This window comes from Hemitrygon akajei, chromosome 1 (assembly GCF_048418815.1).
Source record: "Hemitrygon akajei chromosome 1, sHemAka1.3, whole genome shotgun sequence".
NCBI classification, from domain to species: domain Eukaryota; kingdom Metazoa; phylum Chordata; class Chondrichthyes; order Myliobatiformes; family Dasyatidae; genus Hemitrygon; species Hemitrygon akajei.
In genome coordinates this window covers 154,497,296-154,518,366 of record NC_133124.1, presented here as the reverse complement: position 1 = coordinate 154,518,366, position 21,071 = coordinate 154,497,296, and the positions used below count along the sequence as shown (strand labels likewise).

Below are 21,071 nucleotides of genomic sequence, written 5' to 3'. Positions count from 1 at the left end.
CAGTTAGTACTGATGAAGGGTCTCGGCCCGAAACGTTGACAATGCTTCTCCCTATGGATGTTGCCTGGCCTGCTGTGTTCCACCAGCATTCTGTGTGTGCTATTTGTGTGAGAGTGTTTCAGTTACTGTGGGGCCAGGCACCCATGCAGCTCAGTGGGAAGAGGGAATAATACCAATGGAGAGAGTCAAACTGAGCCAGGTCACAGATTGGAGACAGCAGAAACATAGAAAAAAACCTATAGCACAATACAGGCTCTTTGTCCCACAAAGCTGTGCCGAACATGTCCTTACGTGAGAAATTACCTAGCGTTACCCATAGCCCTCTAATTTTCTGTGCTCCATATACCTGTCCAGGGGTCTCTTAAAAGACCCTGTTCTCTCCGCCTCCGCCACTGTCGCTGGCAGCCCATTCCACGTACACACAACTCTCTGTGTTTAAAAACTTACTCCTCTGTACCCATTCTTATAGAGACAGAAAGAACATCAGAGAATTTGATGGTCATTCCAGATACCATCACTGTGCTCTGTTAGAAAATGATTTCTCTCTCCAAGTTGGGTTGAACTTCACTGTAACAGTGTGATACCAGATCACACCTTGACAACTCAAGTGATCACATCTGAAATGTTGTCCACACATTAATGGATTTTGTAAATCTTCTTACAGGTTAAAAATGACAAAGAATTTGTCTGCAGGAATCTCGAATACAACACGCCAGTTTTGCTGTCTCTGTCCAGATATTTAAGAAGTGGAGCAAGGTTTTCACTCAATCATCCTTCCTGCTCAGACTGTGGGGAGGGATTCACTGGGTCATCTCAACTGAAGGTACATCAGCAAGTTCACACTGGGCAAGGCCATTCATTTGTTCTGTGGATGAGAAGGGATTCAGTTGGTCTTCCCACCTGTGGACACAACAGTCCGTTCACACTGGGCAGAAGCTGGTCATCTGCTGAATTTGTGGGGAAGGATTCACTCGGTCATCTGACCTACTGGTACACAAGTCAGTTCACACTAGCGAGCGGCCATTCACCTGCTCAGACTGAGAAGGGATTCACTTGTTCATCTAAACTGAAGGTACATCAGCGAGTTCATACAGGAGGGAGGCAATTCACCTGCTCAGTCTATGGGAAGGAATTCACTAAATCTCACCTACTGAAACACCAGCGAGTTCACACTGGGTAGAGGCTGTTTACCTGCTCAGACAGTGGGAAGGGTTTCACTCGGTCATCTGATCTCCTGGCTCACCAGTCAGTTCACACTAGGGAGAGGCCATTCACTTGCTCAGTCTGTGGGAAGGGATTCACTCGGTCATCCACGATAATGGCTCACCAGCGAGTTCACATCGGGGAGTGGCCATTTACCTGCTCAGACTGTGGGAAGGGATTCACTAAATCATCCAACCTACAAGCACACCGGTCAGTTCACACTGGGGAGCGACCATTCACCTGCTCAGACTGTGGGAAGGGATTCACTCAGTCATCCTACCTACTGAGACACCAATCAGTTCACACTGGGGAGTGGCCATTCACCTGCTCAGACTGTGGGAAGGGATTCACTAAATCATCCCACCTACTGAGACACCAATCAGTTCACACTGGGGAGCGGCCATTCACCTGCTCAGACTGTGGGAAGGGATTCACTCAGTCATCCCGCCTACTGAGACACCAATCAGTTCACACTGGGAAGTGGCCATTCACCTGCTCAGACTGTGGGAAGGGATTCACTCAGTCATCCCACCTACTGAGACACCATTCAGTTCACATAGGGGAGAAGCCATTCACCTGCTCAGTCTGTGGGAAGAGATTCACTGAATCATCCAACCTACAGAGTCACCAACGAGTTCACACTGGAGAGAGGCCGTTCACCTGCTCAGTCTGTGGGAAGGGATTCGCCCAGTCATCCACCCTATTGGCACACCGGTCTGTTCACACTCAGGAGTGGCCATTCACCTGCTCAGAATGTGGGAAGGGATTCACTCGGTCATCTAAGCTGCAGATACACCAGCGAGTTCACACTGGGGAGAGGCCGTTCACCTGCTCAGAATGTGGGATGGGATTTATTTCATCATCTTACCTACTGACACACCAGTCAGTTCACACAGGGGAGAAGCCATTCACCTGCTCAGTCTGTGGGCAGAGATTCACTCAGTCATCCCACCTACAGAAACACCAACGAGTTCACACTGGGGAGAAGCCGTTCACCTGCTCAGACTGTGGGAAAACATTCACTCAGTCATTCCAACTACGGAGTCACCAACGAGTTCACACTGGGGAGAAGCCGTTCAACTGCTCAGTCTGTGGGAAGGGATTCACTCACTCTTCTGCCCTGCAGAGACACCAACAAGTTCACACTGGGGAGAGGCCATTCACCTGCTCAGAATGTGGGAAGCGATTCAGTCGGTCATCCGAACTACTAGCACACCAGTCAGTTCACACTGAGGAGAAGCCGTTCACTTGCTCAGACTGTGGAAAGGGATTCACTCGATCATATACCCTACAGAGACACCAGTCAGTTCACACTGGGGAGAGGCCGTTCACCTGCTCAGACTTTGGGAAGAGTTTCTCTCAGCCAAATCAACTGAATGTGCATCATTGAGTTCACATTGGGGAGAAAATTTTAATAAGCTGCAAGCTGGTTATTTGTTCATCACCGTTGCTGAATACAATTTTGAGAGTGACTGTTGGTGCTGAACTCTGCAATTATTGCTGCTGCTCACCACACCCAGTTCTGCACCCTGGTCACTGGGCATGGGAGGAGTTTCTTCTGCTGCACATTCACCTTTAATGGGACTGGAGTTTAATATTCTGGATCTGAGAGAAATAAATCAGTTTATCTTAAACTCTGTCTCCGGTACTTAGTGAATTTATAACATACCCAGTTTACAGTACAGAGTCAACTCAGGCTGGCTGGACCCTGCCAGTGATTCAGTTCCATGACAGTCCTTTTAAATCCTCCCCTGTTGTTGCCCTCTCACTCTCCCTGTGATGCTGGGTTCCAGACAGCCACCACTCTGTGGGTGAAGAGGTTTCCTGTGAATACTCTGCAGACTGAAGAAGTCGAGCTGACAGCAGTTCTGTCTGAGATGTTCTTCGCCCCTCAAATCTCTGGACTGAGGAAGAATGACATTGGGAGTTAACCTCCTTATTCAGGGCTCATTTCCACATTATGGGTCATTTTCCCTGCTTTTTTCTTTTTCAATATTTTTATTGATTTCTATATAGAAGAATACAGAGTACAATTGAATACATGTTATAAAATGAAAGAAAAAATATAATAATACTAGATACAGTATATTGAATCATATTAACTAACTGCTTACCCTATATTCATATAGATTATTTCATATATTAGAACTTAAACAGTTTTATTAAAAAAAAGAGAGCTGTACCCACTACCAAAGTCGAAGCTGTTTCGGAAAAAAAAAGTTAAAAAAAAAACCTTATCAGATAATAAAATATGTTATTAACCAACTTCTGTACTTTAATGAGAACTCAAAGATTATCAAAATAATTTTAAAATGGCCCGCACAAATTTTGAAAATCTTTTATAGATTCAGAAACTGAACAACGAATCTTTTCTAAATTTAGGCATGCCATAACATCCCGTAACCACTGAGCATGGTTAGGCGGAACAGCATCCTTCCATTTAAACAAAAGTGCCCCCCCCCCCCCCTAGCCATAGAACCATAGAATACTACCGCACAGTACAGGCCCTTCACCCCCTCCATGTTGTGCCAACCCATATAGTCCTTAAAAGTACTAAACCCACACTACCCCATAACCCTCTATTTTTCTTTCATCCATGTGCCTGTCCAAGAGGCTGTTAAATACCCCTAATGTTTTAGCATCCACTACCATCCCTGGCAAGTCATTCCAGGCACTCACAACCCTCTGTGTAAAAAAAAACTTACCCCTGATGAGTCCCCTAAACTTCCCTCCCTTAATTGTGTACATATGCCCTCTGATGTTTGCTATTGGTGCCCTGGGAAACAGGTACTGACTATCCACCCTATCTATGCCTCCCATAATCTTGTAGACCTTTATCAAGTCTCCTCTCATTCTTCTACCCTCCAAAGAGAAAAGTCCCAGCTCTGCTGACCTTGTTTCATATGACTTGTTCTCCAAACCAGGCAACATCCTGGTAAATATTCTCTGCACCCTCTGCATAGCTTCCACATCCTTCCTATAATGAGGTGACCAGAATTGAACACAATATAGAGAGATAAAAGAGAACACCATAAGAGAGATAAAAGCCAGAATGTGCAAATCAAATGTCTTCAAGACGATATCTTTCCTTCCAACAATACCAAATAGGGCAGTCAAAGGATTAGGCTTAAAATTTACTTTAAAGAGTACAGAAAATGTTTGGAATACAGTTGGCCCTCCTTATCCGCGGGGGATTCGTTCCGGTACCCCCCACGGATACCAAAAAATGCAGATGCACAAGTCCATTATTTAACCTGTCTCAATACAGTGGTCTTTAGGAGCCAGCGGAACACCGGACCTTATTTAACATGTATTAGTGCGGTAGTCTTTAGGACCTGGTGCAGCTCTGAATCTGCAGTGTTTCTGTTCACGAAAATAATCACGATCAGGATTGAAAATAAAGTGGAAGTAATAAAGCAATCGTAAAGAGGTGAAATGCCATTGGTCATTGGAAAAGCGTTAGACTACAGTCGGTCAATGATCGGACAGCAGGGAGTGGACTAGTTTGATGGACATGGACATGTGGAGTTGATGGATGGCTGATACTCCATCAGTGGGGATAAAAGACAGGTCTGGGGAGACACCCTCAGACACACCAGTGGACACTGAAAGAGTGTTGTGCACCCACAGGAAGGTGGGGGCCTGGAGGATCGGTTCAGGAGAATCGGTCTGGAGCACAGTGGATGAAGGCAGACCAGTGGGGACGTGTGTGTGTGTCCGCCCTTGCCTGGGTGACGAGTCCATCACTGAAGAACGGTCTAGCCTGGAACGGAAGGGTCATAATCGGTGACCCCAACGGTACAACGGAACAAGAAGATGACGGAAGGTTTGCCTGCTGCAGCTGCTCATCTCTTGCTCGCTTCCTCTCTCTCCAACATTGCAACACAACAACTACCTCAGCGCGAACTGAACTGAACTCTATATTCTCTTATTCCTTGACCCCTAGACTTTGATAGAAGTTGTTTTTTTACTGTTGATTATTATTCCTACACTTCTGTATTTATCATTACTAACCTGTTTTATATGTATATTGGCATTTTTGATACTGTATTCCTTAGTTTACTAATAAACACCTTTAGTTACAGTACTACCAGACTCCAACATATCAGTCCTTTTCTGCTGGTCTGTTAACCCAGTTACGGGGTACGTAACAATACTAAGACAAACATTTTACAAACTGAGGCTACATAATACCGGATGTACCTGTTCCGACTTCAGATCGACTTAAAGACGGACTCAGGAACGGAACTCGTTCATAACCCAGGGACTGCCTGTACTTTTAAATCATTTCTAGATTACTTAATACCTAATACAATGTAAATGCTATGTAAATAGTTATTATACTGTATCATTTAGGGGAAAATGACAAGAAAAAATAGTCTGTACATGCTCAAACGACGAGTGCTGGAGAGAGAACTTCCTGGTTTTCCTAATCTGCGGTTGGTTGAATCCGTGGATGCGGAAGCCACGGATAAGGAGGGCCGACTGTACTTCCTTCCAATATTTTCCAAACTTGGGCATGTCCAAACCATATGAATAAATGAAGCTTCTCCATTGTTACACCTATCATAGTAGGGAGATATATCCATATAAAAACAAGATAACTTATCCTTGGTCATATGAGCCCTATGAACGACTTTAAATTGTAGGAGGGAATAACAAGCACATAAAGATGAAGTATCAACCATTTTAAAAATTTCATTCCAATTTTCTTCAGAAATTGAAGTCTGTATATCTTATTCCCAAAGACTTTTGATTTTGTCTAAATCATTTCTCATTCCCAACAACATATCATAAATATTGGATATTGAACCATAATAAAATGATTTCATACAAGGTATTTAGAATTTCATCTAATACATTTTTATCAGTTCTATTAAGAAATGTATATAATTGAGATCACAGAAAATCTCCAGTTTGTAAGTACTGAGAAAAATGGGTTTTTGATAAACTATACTTAGTTGACAATTGTTCGAATGAAGAAAGACTTCCTCCACAAACAGATCCTGGAAACATGTAATACCCAATCCTCCCCAGTGCTTAAAAACTACATCGGTCATAGAAAGCTTAAAGAGATATTTTTTTAAAATGGGATTAGAAAGGGAGAATCTCAATAAATCAAAGTGTTTTCTAAATTATATCCAAATCCTCAAGGTAAGTTTGACTACAACATTTTCAGTTATCTTGCTTAAGGATAAAGGAAGTGAAGATCCCAAAAGAGAGATAATAGACAATTTATTAACCGAGTTAGCTTCTAAAGAAATCCACCCAGAACAGTCCTCGTGATGAATGTAGTATAACCGAAATGTGAGATTCCGTATATTAGCTGCCCAGTAATAAAACCCAAAGCAGCCAGTGAGTGAGTGGGCCAGTGAAGGAGTGGAGATTTCAGGCTTTGACTCGAGAGGCTTTGGCGAGCAGAGGCTGAGGACGAGCTTCACTCCAAGTGAGGTAAGGCCGGGTAGGTTCCTTTCAAAGGAGAAAGTTTCAAAAGTTGAGGCAAGTATTGTGTAGGTCATGGCAGCTGAGATCGGCCCCGTGGTTTGTTCATCCTGCAGCATGTGGGAAATCTGGGATACTTCCAGTGTCACTGACGACTATGTGTGCAGGAAGTGTGTCCAACTGCAGCTTCTGGCAGACCACATTGAGCGTCTGGAGCTGCGATTGGATTCATACTGGAGCATCAGCGATGCTGAGAAAGTCGTGAATAGCATGTTCAGTGAGTTGGCCACACCACAGGTAAAGGCTACACAGACAGAAAGGGAAGGGGTGGCCACTAGACAGTGTAGCAGTAGCCAAGTAGTGCAGGAGTCCCCTGAGGTCATCTCCCTCCTAAACAGATATGCTGTTTTGGATACTGTTGGGGGAGATGTCTCATCAAGGGAAGGCAGCAGCAGTCGAGTTCATTGCACCATGGGTGGCTCTGCAGCACAGGAGGGAAGGAAAAGGAGTGGGAGAGCTATAGCGTTAGGGGATTCGATTGTAAGGGGAATAGATAGGCGTTTCTGTGGCCGCAAACGAGACTCCAGGATGGTATGTTGCCTCCCTGGTGCAAGGGTCAAGGATGTCTCTGAGCGGCTGCAGGACATTCTGGAATGGGAGGGTGAACAGCCAGTGGTCGTGGTGCACATAGGTACCAACGATATAGGTAAAAACCCGGATGAGGTCTTACAAGGTGAATTTAGGGAGTTAGGAGATAAACTAAAAAGTAGGACCACAAAGGTAATCATCTCTGAATTACTACCAGTGCCACGAGCTAGTCAGAGTAGAAATAGCAGGATATTTCAGATGAATACGTGGCTTGAAAAATGGTGCGGGGGGGGGGGGGATTCAAATTACTGGGGCATTGGAACCAGTTCTGGGGGAGGTGGGACCAGTATAAACAGGACGGTCTGCACCTGGGCTGGACTGGAACCAATGTCCTAGGGGGAGCGTTTGCTGCTCCTGTTCAGGAGGATTTAAACTAATGTGGCAGGGGGATGGGAACAAGTGCAGAGAGACAGAGGGGTGTAAAATGAGGGTAGAAGCAAAAAGTAGTAAGGTGAAAAGTCAAAGTGGCAGGCAGGCAAATCCAGGGCAAAAAGCAAAAAGGGCCACTTTTTAACATAATTGTATATGGGCTAAGAGTGTTGTGAAAACAAGACTGAAGGCTTTGTGTGTCAATGCGAGGAGCATTCGTAACAAGGTGGATGAATTGAATGTGCAGATAGTTATTAATGAATATGATATAGTTGGGATCACAGAGACATGGCTCCAGGGTTACTAAGGATAGGAGCTCAACATCCAGGGATATTCAATAGACAGGAAAGAAAAGGAGGTGGGGTAGCATTGCTGGTTAGAGAGGAGATTAATGCAATAGAAAGGAAGGACATTAGTCTGGAGGATGTGGAATCGATATGGGTAGAGCTGCATAACACTAAGGGGCAGAAAACGCTGGTGGGAGTTGTGTACAGGCCACCTAACAGTAGTAGTGAGGTTGGGGATGGCATTAAACAGGAAATTAGAAATGCGTGCAATAAAGGAACAGTAGTTATAATGGGTGACTTCAATCTACATATAGATTGGGTGAACCAAATTGGTAAGGGTGTTGAGGAAGAGGATTTCTTGGAATGTATGCGGGAAGGTTTTCTGAACCAACATGTCGAGGAACCAACTAGAGAGCAGGCCATTCTAGATTGTGTATTGAGCAATGAGGAAGGGTTAGTTAGCAATCTTGTCGTGCGAGGCCCCTTGGGTAAGAGTGACCATAATATGGTGGAATTCTTCATTAAGATGGAGAGTGACATCGTTAATTCAGAAACAAAGGTTCTGAACTTAAAGAAGGGTAACTTTGAAGGTATGAGACATGAATTAGCTAAGACAGACTGGCAAATGATACTTAAAGGGTTGACGGTGGATATGCAATGGCAAGCATTTAAAGATCGCATAGATGAACTACAACAATTGTTCATCCCAGTTTGGCAAAAGAATAAACCAGGGAAGGTAGTGCACCCGTGGCTGACAAGGGAAATTAGGGATAGTATCAAGTCCAAAGAAGAAACATATAAATTAGCAAAAAAAAAAGCGGCACACCTGAGGACTGGGAGAAATTCAGAGACCAGCAGAGGAGGACAAAGGGCTTAATTAGGAAAGGGAAAAAAAGATTATGAGAGAAAGCTGGCAGGGAACATAAAAACTGATTGTAAAAGCTTTTGTAGATATGCGAAAAGAAAAAGATTGGTCAAGACAAATGTAGATCCTTTACAGTCAGAAACAGGTGAATTAATCATAGGGAACAAAGCCATGGCAGACCAATTGAATAACTACTTTGGTTCTGTCTTCACTAAAGAGGACATAAATAATCTTCCGGAAATAGTAAGGGACCGAGGGTCTAGTGAGATGGAGGAACTGAGGGAAATACATGTTAGTAGGGAAGTGGTGTTAGGTAAATTAAAGGGATTAAAGGCAAATAAATCCCCAGAGCCAGATGGTCTGCATCCCAGAGTGCTTAAGGAAGTAGCCCAAGAAATAGTGGATGCATTAGTGATAATTTTTCAAAACTCCTTAGATTCTGGATTAGTTCCTGAGGATTGGAGGGTGGCTAATGTAACCCCAGTTTTTAAAAAAGGAGGGAGAGAGAAACCGGGGAATTATAGACCGATTAGTCTGACATCAGTGGTGGGGAAAATGCTAGAGTCAATGATCAAAGATGTGATAACAGCACATTTGGAAAGAGGTGAAATCATCGGACAAAGTCAGCATGGATTTGTGAAAGGAAAATCATGTCTGACGAATCTTATAGAATTTTTTGAAGATGTAACTAGTAGAGTGGATAAGGGAAAGCCAGTGGATGTGGTATATTTAGATTTTCAAAAGGCTTTTGACAAGGTCCCACACAGGAGATTAGTGTGCAAACTTAAAGCACATGGTATTGATGTGGATGGAGAATTGGTTGGCAGACAGGAAGCAAAGAGTGGGAGTAAACGGGACCTTTTCAGAATGGAAGGCAGTGACTAGTGGGGTACCGCAAGGCTCAGTGCTGGGACTCCAGTTGTTTACAATATATATTAATAATTTAGATGAGGGAATTAAATGCAGCATCTCCAAGTTTGTGGATGATACGAAGCTGGGCGGTGGTGTTAGCTGTGAGGAGGATGCTAAGAGGATGCAGGGTGACTTGGATAGGTTAGGTGAGTGGGCAAATTCATGGCAGATGCAATTTAATGTGGATAAATGTGAGGTTATCCACTTTGGTTGCAAGAACGGGAAAACAGATTATTATCTGAACGGTGGCCGATTAGGAAAAGGGGAGGTGCAACGAGACCTGGGTGTCATTGTACACCAGTCATTGAAGGTGGGCATGCAGATACAGCAGGCGGTGAAAAGGGCTAACGGTATGTTGGCATTCATAGCAAAAGGATTTGAGTACAGGAGCAGGGAGGTTCTACTGCAGTTGTACAAGGCCTTGGTGAGACCGCACCTAGAATACTGTGTGCAGTTTTGGTCCCCTAATCTGAGGAAAGACATTCTTGCCATAGAGGGAGTACAGAGAAGATTCACCAGATTGATTCCAGGGATGGCAGGACTTTCATATGAAGAAAGACTGGATCGACTAGGCTACTACTCACTGGAATTTAGAAGATTGAGGGGGGATCTTATTGAAACATAAAATTCTAAAGGGATTGCACAGGCTAGATGCCGGAAGATTGTTTCCGATGTTGGGGAAGCCCAGAACGAGGGGTCACGGTTTAAGGATAAAGGGGAAGCCTTTTAGGACCGAGATGAGGAAAAACTTCTTCACACAGAGAGTGGTGAATCTGTGGAATTCTCTGTCACAGGAAACAGTTGAGGCCGGTTCATTGGCTATATTAAATATATTAATATGGCCCTTGTGGCTAAAGGGATCAAGGGGTATGGAGAAAAAGCAGATACAGGGTTCGGAGTTGGATGATCAGCCATGATCATACTGAATGGCAGTGCAGGCTCAAAGGGCCGAATGGCCTACTCCTGCACCTATTTTCTATGTTTCTTAAATTTGGTAAAGCTAAACCTCTGTTCTTTTTAACTTCCTGGAGATGGACTTTATTCAATCAAGGACGTTTAATTTTCCATGTATAGGAGAATGAAATAGAGTCCAGAGAGTCAAAAAAGGATTTAGGAATAAAAACAGGTAAAGCCTGAAAGAGGTGTGTAAATTTAGGTAAAACATTCATTTTGATAGAATTAATTCAACCAATCAATGATAGCGAAAGGGGCGACCAATTTGATAATGTTCTTTTTTTTATAGTTTAATAAAGTAAGAAAGTTTTCTTTAAATACGTATTTATAATTCTCAGTAATTGTTACACCCAAATAAGTGAATTGGTTTCTTACAATTTTAAAAGAAAGGTTAATATCAGTTGATACCAAATTATTCGAAGGAAAAAGTTCACTCTTGTGCAGGTTCAGTTTATATCCAGAAAACTGACTAAAACAAGAGAGTAAAGAAAACACAGAAGGTAACAAAGTTTCAACATTAGAAATGTAAAGGAATAAGTCATCCACATAAAGTGAATCTTTGTGGATAATATCCCTCCGTAAAATACCAGTGATATCATTAGATGCTCGAAAAGCAATAAATGTAGCTAAAGGTTCTAATGTCAGGTCAAAGAGCAAAAGACTCAAAGGGCAACCTTGTGTGGTTCCACGTTGAAGTTTAAATGGTTTAGAATTCTGAGAATTAGTAAGTACCCGAGCAAAAGGAGATAAGTTCAGTAGTTTACTTCATTGAATAAAGTTAGACCCAAAATAATTTTTTTCTAAAATTTTAAATAAATAATGCCATTCAACCCGATCAAAAGCCTTCTCAGCATCTAAGGATATCGCACACTCTGATATCTCCTTAGAAGGAGAATAAATAACATTTAATAACTGACAAATATTAAAGTGAGAATATCGATTTTTAATAAAAACCAGTCTGATCGTCAGAAATGATAGATGGTAAGATATTTTCCATCCTACGGGCTAGAACTTTAGATGGGATTTTAGCATCAACATTAAGTAAGGAAATTGGTCTATGAAGAACATTCAGTTGGGTTCTTATTTTTTTAAGGATAAGCGAAATAGAAGCTTCGTAAAAAGATTGCTGCTACCTACCTGACTTAAAAGAATCTTAAAAAAACTGAACAGAAATAAGGTATAAGCAAAGAAGAAAAAAGCCTTATAAAATTCTCCAGAAAATCCATCAGGACCTGGAGCTTTCCTTGAATGCAGTGAGCATGCAGCCTCGGCTATTTCTTTATGAGTAGTACATTGATCTGTTTTTGGTTATCAACGGAAAGTGTAGGGATATTTAATTGGTCTAAAAATTATCCATTACAGTATTATCTTTGAGGATCAGAACTATAAAGTTTACAATAAAATTCTTTAAAAGTAAAATTTATTTCTGAATGATCAGTTGTCCTAATACCATCAGCTTTAGAAATTCCTTTAATCTGTCGTTTAGCACTAGAAATTTTAATTTGGTTAGCCAATAATTTACCAGTTTTATCTCCATAAAAATAAAATAGATTTTTATCCTTTGGGAGTTGAGTTTAAATAGGATGTGTTAATTAAAAAAATCATATTTAGTTTTAATTTCAACCCGTCTTTTTTATAAAACAGGATCTGAAGTCAAAGCATATTCTTCATCTATTTGTTTCAGCTGATTGGGCTAAATTAATTGACTCTTTATTAGCTTTTTTTTCTTAACACTTGCAGTATAAGAAATGATTTGTCCTATGATATATGCTTTAAAGGCATCCCATATGACAAGGATAGAAGTCTCCTCCACTGTATTCTCTTCAAAAAAGAGAGTAATTTGCCTTTTCAAGAACTTTAAGAAATCCTTGTCAGATAACAAAGTTAAATTAAAACGCCAGAATCTGTTTGTCTGAGGAAAACCAGGAAGATTTATGAATAAAAGCACAGGAGCATGGTCAGAAATAGCAATCTCTTTATATTCACAAGATTGAACTAATGGAATCATTTGGTTAACAATTTTAAAAAAAAGTCAATTCTGGAATATGCATGATGAACATGAGAAAAAAATGAGTATTCTCTATCTGCTGGATGTAAGAAATGCCATGTATCAACAATACCACATTTCATTAGAAATGAATGAATAAACACGGCTGATTTATTCAGTGTTGCTGGTTTAAAAGACCATTCTAAAACTGGATCTAGCCAGCAATTAAAGTCTCCTGCCATCACCAATCTGAGTACAAACTCAGATCAGGCAGAAACAAAAAAAAAAAACGCTCAAAGAATCCTGGATGTTCTATATTTGGAGCATAAACATTAGCAAGTTCCAACAATTTAATCTCTAATTTCCCAGATACTATAACAAATCGCCCACTAGCATCAGAAACAACCTTGTGTTGCACAAAGGCAACTGTATTTTCTATAACAATCGAAACTCCTCTAGGTTTGGCCTGAAAACAAGAATGGCAGAGTAATGCTCTCCATCAGCTAAAAAGGTGAGAATTAGCAGAATTGCGTACCTGGGTTTCTTGTAAAAAAAATAATTGGGACCTTAAGTATTTTAATAAAGGCAAAAATCTTATTTCTTTTCAAAGGGTGGTTTAAGCCTTCACATTAAGACTAAGTAAATTAATACAATAATCCATGTTATTATTTTTTAAAAGAAAAGTTAGAAGGATAATTCCCTGCTTCTAAAGGGTTGCTAGAAAATACCACTGTGTCCTAAATACTGAAAGTAGAATGGGAAAATATTAGTTGGATGTTCAACACAGCAGGGTCAGAAACCAGAGGCAGGTCTGCACAGAGCAGAGTTTGGAGCTCTGGACGATGGGCAGGCTAAGAACGTATGATGAGGAGAAGGGAATCAGCAGCGGGGTGTGGCAGCGAATGTCAGAGTAGCAATATTTGGAAGCTGATTGACAGAGAAAATCTTTCCGTTGTCTGACTGATGACACAATACCTGTGATGAGGTGCTCCACTGGTCGAGGAACGTGTGTGTGTGTTGGGAATAGTCTTATCATCTGAGGGAGTTGTTCCTGCTTGCTTATCATTTCCGGATGGTTATTATGGATTGCCCTATCTGAAATAATGTATTGACTGTCATAAAATTTGTAAGATTTTAACTCTAAAACTGGATCAGGCTTGAATTTATGGTGCCTTTATGAAGTGATGGAGGGCATCCATGAGTTTGTATTTTAAAGGAAGGTTTTGGTGAATGATATTTGTCATTTGATTGTATCTGTGTAAGTAATCAGGTTGAGTTAAACTGGAATGTGTTGGATTGTGTCTAGTTTCCCTTGGCATTTTCTGCAGTTACTGCCTTGTTTGTTTGTATTTCATGTATTTTTGATTTTTTTCCCCTTTTGTTAGCCACCTTGTCCTGTTCTGCAAGGAACCCCTTTGTTTCTGGGAAAAGGTCTCCAACTCTCTGTCAGGTGCTCGATGCTTTCTTGTCACCATCTCGTCTGCTCAGATTATTGGGATGTCTCCCATGAAGGTTCATACTCGTTCCGCTGGTTAATGTTTTCTTCCATAGTGACGATTCATTTTTATGAGTTGGCCTCTCATTTAAATTTTATGGAATGCATTTCTTATCACGATTGCATATACACGCATGGAGTGCTGAATCCTGTTCATTTTTGATGAAAGTATATACTTACAAGTTTTATCTGACTGTTGTGTGATTTTCTTTTTCATGTGTGTGTTATTTCTCTTCCTCCTTCTGTCCAAGGTAGTGTTAATCTAAGTGGGTTTGAGTGTAAATAGTGTTTTCTAAAGTTCTTATTTATCTTTGTAAATTTTACTGATTCAAATGGGACCAAGATATTATTTATAAAAAAAAAGACAATGTTGGTATTGATGGAAGTGTTTATTGCCTTTGTTGTATTTGTTAACTATTGAGCTCTGTTTGGCAGGTTTTTTAAGCCTTGAACTAATTTTTGTCAAAGGTTTTCTCACTACTTTCTATTTTCTTTGCTTGTTGATATTCCAGATACGTGGGTATCAAGAGTCCCGATGAAGGGTCTTGGCCCAAAATGTTGATTCCCATCCATAGTTGCTGCCTAACTTGTTGAGCACCTCCAGCAATTTGTGTGCAGTTATCTAGATTTCTAGCATCTGCAAGTCCACTTGTTTCCCAGATACTTACTGTATATGTTTCTTGAAATAACAACCAAGAGGAAGCTGGTAGTGGGTTTGTGTGGCTGATTTGGTAAAATATTAAATAAAATCATTGGGGATTGTCATGCAGGTGATTAGACAAATAAGGATGTTGTTGTTCTCAGGAAGAGGAATTCCTAGAATACCTACAAGATGCTTTTTTAGAGCAGCTCGTGGTTGAGCCCACTATTTTGAATTGGGTGATGTAATGAACCATAAGACAAAGCAGCAGAAGTCAGCCATTTGGCCCATCGAGTCTGCTCCACCATTTCATCATGAGCTGATCCAATCTCCCCTTTAGTCCCATTCCCCCGCCTTCTCACCATTTGATGCCCTGACTACTCAGAATCCTATCAATTTCTGCCTTAAATACACCCAAAGACTTGGCCTCTGCTGCCGCCTGTGGCAACAAATTCCATAGATTCACCACCCTCTGGCTAAAATATTTTTTTCACATATCTGTTCTGAATGGGCGCCCTGCAATCCTCAAGTCATGTCCTCTCGTACTAGACTCCCCACCATGGGAAACCACTTTGCCACATCCACTCTGTCCATGCCTTTCAACATTTGAAATGTTTCTGTGAGGTCCCCCTCATTCTTCTAAGCTCCAAGGAGTACTGTCCAAGAGCGGTCAAACGTTCCTCATATGTTGACCCTCTCATTCCCAGAATCATTCTAGTAAATCTTCTCTGAACCCTCTCCAATGTCAGCACATCCTTTCTTAAATAATGAGGCCAAAACTGCACATGGTATACCAAGTGAGGTCTTACCAGTCCTTTATAGAGCCTCAACATCACATCCCTGCTCCTAAAATCTATTCCTCTAGAAATGAATGCTAACATTGCATTTGCCTTCTTCACCACCGACCCAACCTGCAGGTTAACCTTAAGGGTATCCTGCACAAGGACTCCCAAGTCCCGTTGCAACTTAGAACTTGGAATTCTCTCCCTATTTAAATAATAGTCTGCCCGTTTATTTCTTCTACCAAAGTGCATGACCGTACACTTTCCGACATTGTAATTCATTTGCCACTTCTTTGCCCTTTCCCCCAATCTATCCAAGTCTCTCTGCAGACTCTCTGTTTCCTCAGCACTACCGGCCCCTCCACCTATCTTTGTATCATTAGCAAACTTAGCCACAAAGCCATCTATTCCATAATCCAAATCGTTGATATACAATGTAAAAAGAAGCGGCCCCAACATGGATTCCCGTAGAACACCACTGGTAACCGGCAGCCAACTAGAATGGGATCCCTTTATTCCCACTCTCTGTTTCCTGTCAATCAACCAACACTCTATCCACGTATGTAACCTTCCCATAATTCCATGGGCTCTTATCTTGTTTAGCAGCCTCATGTGCGGCACCTTGTCAAAGGCCTTCTAAAAATCCAAATACACAACATCCAGTGCATCTCCCTTGTCTAGCCTACTTGTAATTTCCTCAAAAAATTGCACTAGGTTCGTCAGGCAGGATTTTTCTTTAAGGAAACCATGCTGAGTTCTGCCTATCTTGTCATATGCCTTCAGGTACTCCGTAACCTCATCCTTGACAATCGACTGCAACAACTTCCCAACCACCGATGTCAAGCTAACAGGTCTATAATTTTCTTTTTGCTTCCTTGCCTCCTTAATTAAATAGTGGAGTGACATTTGCAATCTTCCAGTCCTCCAGAACCAGGCCAGAATCTATCGACTTTTGAAAGATCATTGCTAATGCTTCCGCAAACTCCACTGCTACTTCCTTCAGAACACGAGGGTGCATTCCATCTGGTCCAGGAGATTTATCTACCCTTAGACTATTCAGCTCCCTGAGTATTTTCTCTGTCGTAATTGTGACTGCGCATATTTCTCTTCCCTGACACCCTTGAATGTCCGGTATATTGCTGATGTCTTCCGCAGTGAAGACTGATGCAAAGTACTTGTTCAGTTCCTCTGCCATCTCCTTATCTCCCATTACAATTTCTCCAGCATCATTTTCTATCAGTCCTATATCTACTCTCACCTGTCTTTTACTCTTTATATACTTGAAAAAGCTTTAAGTATCCTCTTTGATATTATTTGCTAGCTTCCTTTCATAGTTCATCTGTTCCCTCTTAATGACCACCTTAGTTTCCTTTTGTAAGCTTTTTAAAACTTCCCACTAATTTTTGCTTCCTTGTAAGCCTCTGCTTTGCTTTTACTTTGGCTTTGACTTCTCTTGTCAGCCACAGTTGAATCCTTTCTCCATTCGAAAATTTCTTCTTCTTTGTAATATATCTGTCTTGCACCTTCCTCACTTCTCGCATAAACTCCAGCCACTGCTGCTCTGCCGTCCTTCCAGCTAGTGTCCCTTTCCAGTCAACCTTGGCCAGTTCCTCTCTCATGCCACTGTAATTTCCTTTACTCTGCTGAAATACCGATACATCAGATTTCGGCTTCTCTTTTTCAAATTTCACAGTGAACTCAATCATGTTGTGATCACTAACTCCTAGGGGTTCCTTCACTTCCATCTCTCTAATCACCTCTGGTTCATTACACAATGCCCAATCCAGTACAGCCGATCCCCTAGTGGGCTCAACAGCAAGCTGTTTTAAAAAGCCATCTCGTAGACATTCTACAAATTCTCTCTCTTGAGATCCAGTGCCGACCTGATTTTCCCAATCCACTCGCATGTTAAGATCCCCTACAATTATCATAACACTGCCTGTAGACCTGGAGGCCTGTAGATAATTGACATCAGGGTCCATTTACTCCTGCGATTTCTTAGCTCAACCCATAAAGATTCTGTACCTTCCGATCCTATGTCAATTCTTTCTAATGATTTACTATCATTTCTTACCATTAAAGCCACGCCACCCCCTCTACCTACCTGCCTATCCTCCCAATACACCGTGTATCCTTGGACGTTCAGCTCCCAGAGACATGCATCCTTTAGCCATGTCTCAGCGATGGCCACGATATCATACCTGCTAATCTGTAACTGTACAACAAAATCATCCACCTTATTCCTTATGCTGTGTACATTTAAGTATAACACCTTAAGTCCAGTATTTGGTACATCTTGCATTGATTGCACTGCAACTTTATTGCACTGCAACTCATCCCAATAGCTGCAAATTTGCTCCATCACCTGCCTGTCCTTCCTGACATCCTTACTGCTCACTACCTTAGACCTATTTCTGTTTTCCCTCTCCTCTGCTCCATCATTCTGGTTCCCACCCCCCTGCCAAATTAGTTTAAACCCTCCCTAACAGTTCTATTAAACCTTCCCACCAGAATATTGGTCCCCCTAGGCTTCAAGTGTAACCCGTCCTTTTTGTACAGGTCACACCTGCCCCAAAAGAGGTCTCAATGATCTAGAAACTTGAATCCCTGTCCCCTGCTCCAATCCCTCAGCCACGTATTTATCCTCCACCTCATTCCATTCCTACTCTCATTGCCACATGGCACAGGCAGTAATCCCGAGATTACTACCTTTGTGGTCCTTCTTCTCAACTGCCTTCCTAACTCCCTGTATTCTCCTTTCAGGACCTCTTCCCTTTTCCTACCTATATCATTGGTACCTATATGTACCACAACATCTGGCTCCTCACCCTCCCACTTCAGGATAACATGGACGCGATCAGAAACATCCCGGACCCTGGCACCAGGGAGGCAAACTACCATCCGGGTCTCCTGACTGCGTCCACAGAATCGCCTGTTTGACCCCCTTACCATAGCGTCCCTTATTGCTACTGCCTTCCTCTTCCTTTCCCTACCCTTCTGAGCTACAGGGCCAGACTCTGTGCCAGAGGCACGGCCACTGTTGCTTCCCCCAGGTAGGTTGTCCCCCCTCAGCAGTACTCAAACAGGAGTACTTATTGTCAAGGGGTACAGCCACTGGGGTACTCTCTGGTACCTGACTCTTCCCCTTCCCCCTCCTAACCGCGACCCACCTGTCTGCCTCCCGTGGCCCTGGTGTGACCACCTGCCTGTAACTCCTCTCTATCAACTCTTCACTCTCCCTGACCAGACGAAGGTCATCGAGCTGCAGCTCCAGTTCCCTAACACAGTCCCTTAGGATCTGCAGCTCGACGCACTTGGCGCAGATATGAACGTCTGGGAGGCTAGGAGACTCCAGGACCTCCCACATCCGACACTGAGAACAACAAGTTGCCCTCAAATAACAGGAGCAAATGAAAACTAAACCTACCTTGCTTTGCCCATTTCCACCTAAGCCCGTTGAGGCAAAACCCTTAAGCCTACACTCTGCTGCCCGCTATTTAAGGCTGTGTCCTTTTAAAATCTTCCCCACTTCACTGCCCGACGTCACATGCCTGCACAGTCCCGCCTCTCTTAACGCCGATGAGAATAAGAAAAAGTCAAAATGGCTCCCACCGCACTCCCGTTCTGATCCTCCAACTTCCTTCTCTGGAATTAATTAGGTCACTTAAGTTCAAAGAACCCTTTGGGGCAAGTGATCTTAATATGATCAAATTTACCCTGACATTAGAGAAGGAGAAGTTAAAGTCAGATGTGGAATAAAGAGAATTAGCAAGGCATGAGAGAAAAATTGGTCAAAATTGATTTGAAAGGAACACGGGTAGGGTTGAAAACAGAGCACCAATGGATGGAATTTCTGGAAACAATTTGGAAGTCACAGGATATCTACATCACAAAGAGGAAGTAGTATTCTAAAGGCAAGGTGTCAAAACCGTGGCTGATAAGAGAAACCAAAGGCAGATTAAAAGCCAAAGAGAGTGCATAGAGATTGGGAATCGTTGAAAAACCAACAGTGCAACTAAAATAATTAAGAAGGACTACTCCTCCTCTCCCAGTTTCACCTATCACCTTCCACTTCTTCCACCCCTTTCACCCCCACACTCCTTCCTCTGATGTCTCATCTTTTTTTTCCCAGTCCTGATGAAGGGTCTTGGCCCGAAAGCGGGGTCACATCAAGAAGCAACAAAATGGTGGGAAGTTAGAGGATTGGAAAGCTTTTACATAACCAACAGGAGACAACCAAAAAAAAACTCACAGGAGAGACAAGATGAAAAATTAAGGTGAGTGAGCCAATAATATCGTATCAAAAGTTTTTCAGATATATAAAGAATTAAAGAGAGGCAAGAGTTGATATTGTACCGCTGGAAGATAATAATGGCTAGTTAGTAATAGAGCAAAGAAACAGTGGCCGAATGTAAAAAGTACTTTGTGTCAATCTTCACTGTGTAGGAGACTAGCAATATAAGGCCATAAGACAGGAGCAGAATTAGGCCATTCAGCCCCATCGAGTCTGCTCGGCCGTTCTATCATGGCTGATCCCGGTTCTCACTCAACCCCATGCACCTGTCTCCTCGGCATATCTTGTAATGCCCTGACTGATCAGCAAACTATTAGCTGCTGCCTTAAATGTACCCACAGACTTGGCCCCCACCGCCGTCTGTGTCAGAGAATTCCACAGATTCACTGCTATCTGACTAAGTAGAGTCCTCCTTAACTACTCTAAAAGGTCACTCCTCAGCTTTGACGCTGTGCCCTCTGTTGTGGCTACTCCCACCATATGAAAAGTCCTCTCCTCATCCACCCTATCGAGATCTTTCCACATTTGGTGGGTTTCAGTGAGACATAACACCCGCGACCTGCACTTATTAAACATAGATCAGTGCAGGAGTACAGGCCCAAGGCTGGCAAATGCTCCTCATACCTTAACCGTTTCATTCCCAGAATCATCTTCTTCACCATCTTCTGGACTCTCTCCAACGACAATACAACTTTTCTGAGCTGAGGGTCCTAAATACTCTAAGTTAGCCCAAGTGTTGTCTTATAAAGTACCAGCATTATCTCATTGTCCTATATATTCTACTTAACTTTAAATGCAATAGACAATAGGTGCAGAAGTAGACCATTCGGCCCTTCGAGCCTGCACTGCCATTCTGAGATCATGGCTGATCATCTACTATCAATACCCGGTTCCTGCCTTGTCCCCATAACCCTTGATTCCCCTATCCATAAGATACCTATCTAGCTCCTTCTTGAAAGCATCCAGAGAATTGGCCTCCACTGTCTTCTGAGGCAGTGCATTCCACACCCCCACAACTCTCTGGGAGAAGATGTTTTTCATTAACTCTGTCCTAAATGACCTACCCCTTATTCTTAAACCATGCCCTCTGGTACTGGACTCTCCCAGCATCTGGAACATATTTCCTGCCTCTACCTTGTCCAATCCCTTAATAATCTTATATGTTGCAATCAGATCCCCTCTCAATCTCCTTA

General features: G+C 42.4%; 1 protein-coding gene across 8 annotated transcripts in view; it reads left to right on the top strand.

Annotated features, from left to right (window-relative positions):
• The window catches only part of LOC140731567 (uncharacterized), a 48,937-nt gene that overhangs the window by 25,578 nt on the left and 2,288 nt on the right, over nt 1-21,071 (top strand). For 5 of the 8 annotated variants that reach the window (XM_073053116.1, XM_073053089.1, XM_073053107.1 and 2 more), the window contains one exon: nt 665-2,833. In XM_073053116.1, the coding sequence (XP_072909217.1) occupies nt 1,319-2,593 (1,275 nt within the window). In that variant the 5' untranslated portion in view covers nt 665-1,318 and the 3' untranslated portion in view covers nt 2,594-2,833. Of the gene's footprint in view, nt 1-664; nt 2,834-19,716; nt 19,862-21,071 lie in introns of those variants that run through there. The other 3 variants (XR_012099874.1, XR_012099875.1, XR_012099873.1) reach the window with 1 other exon arrangement.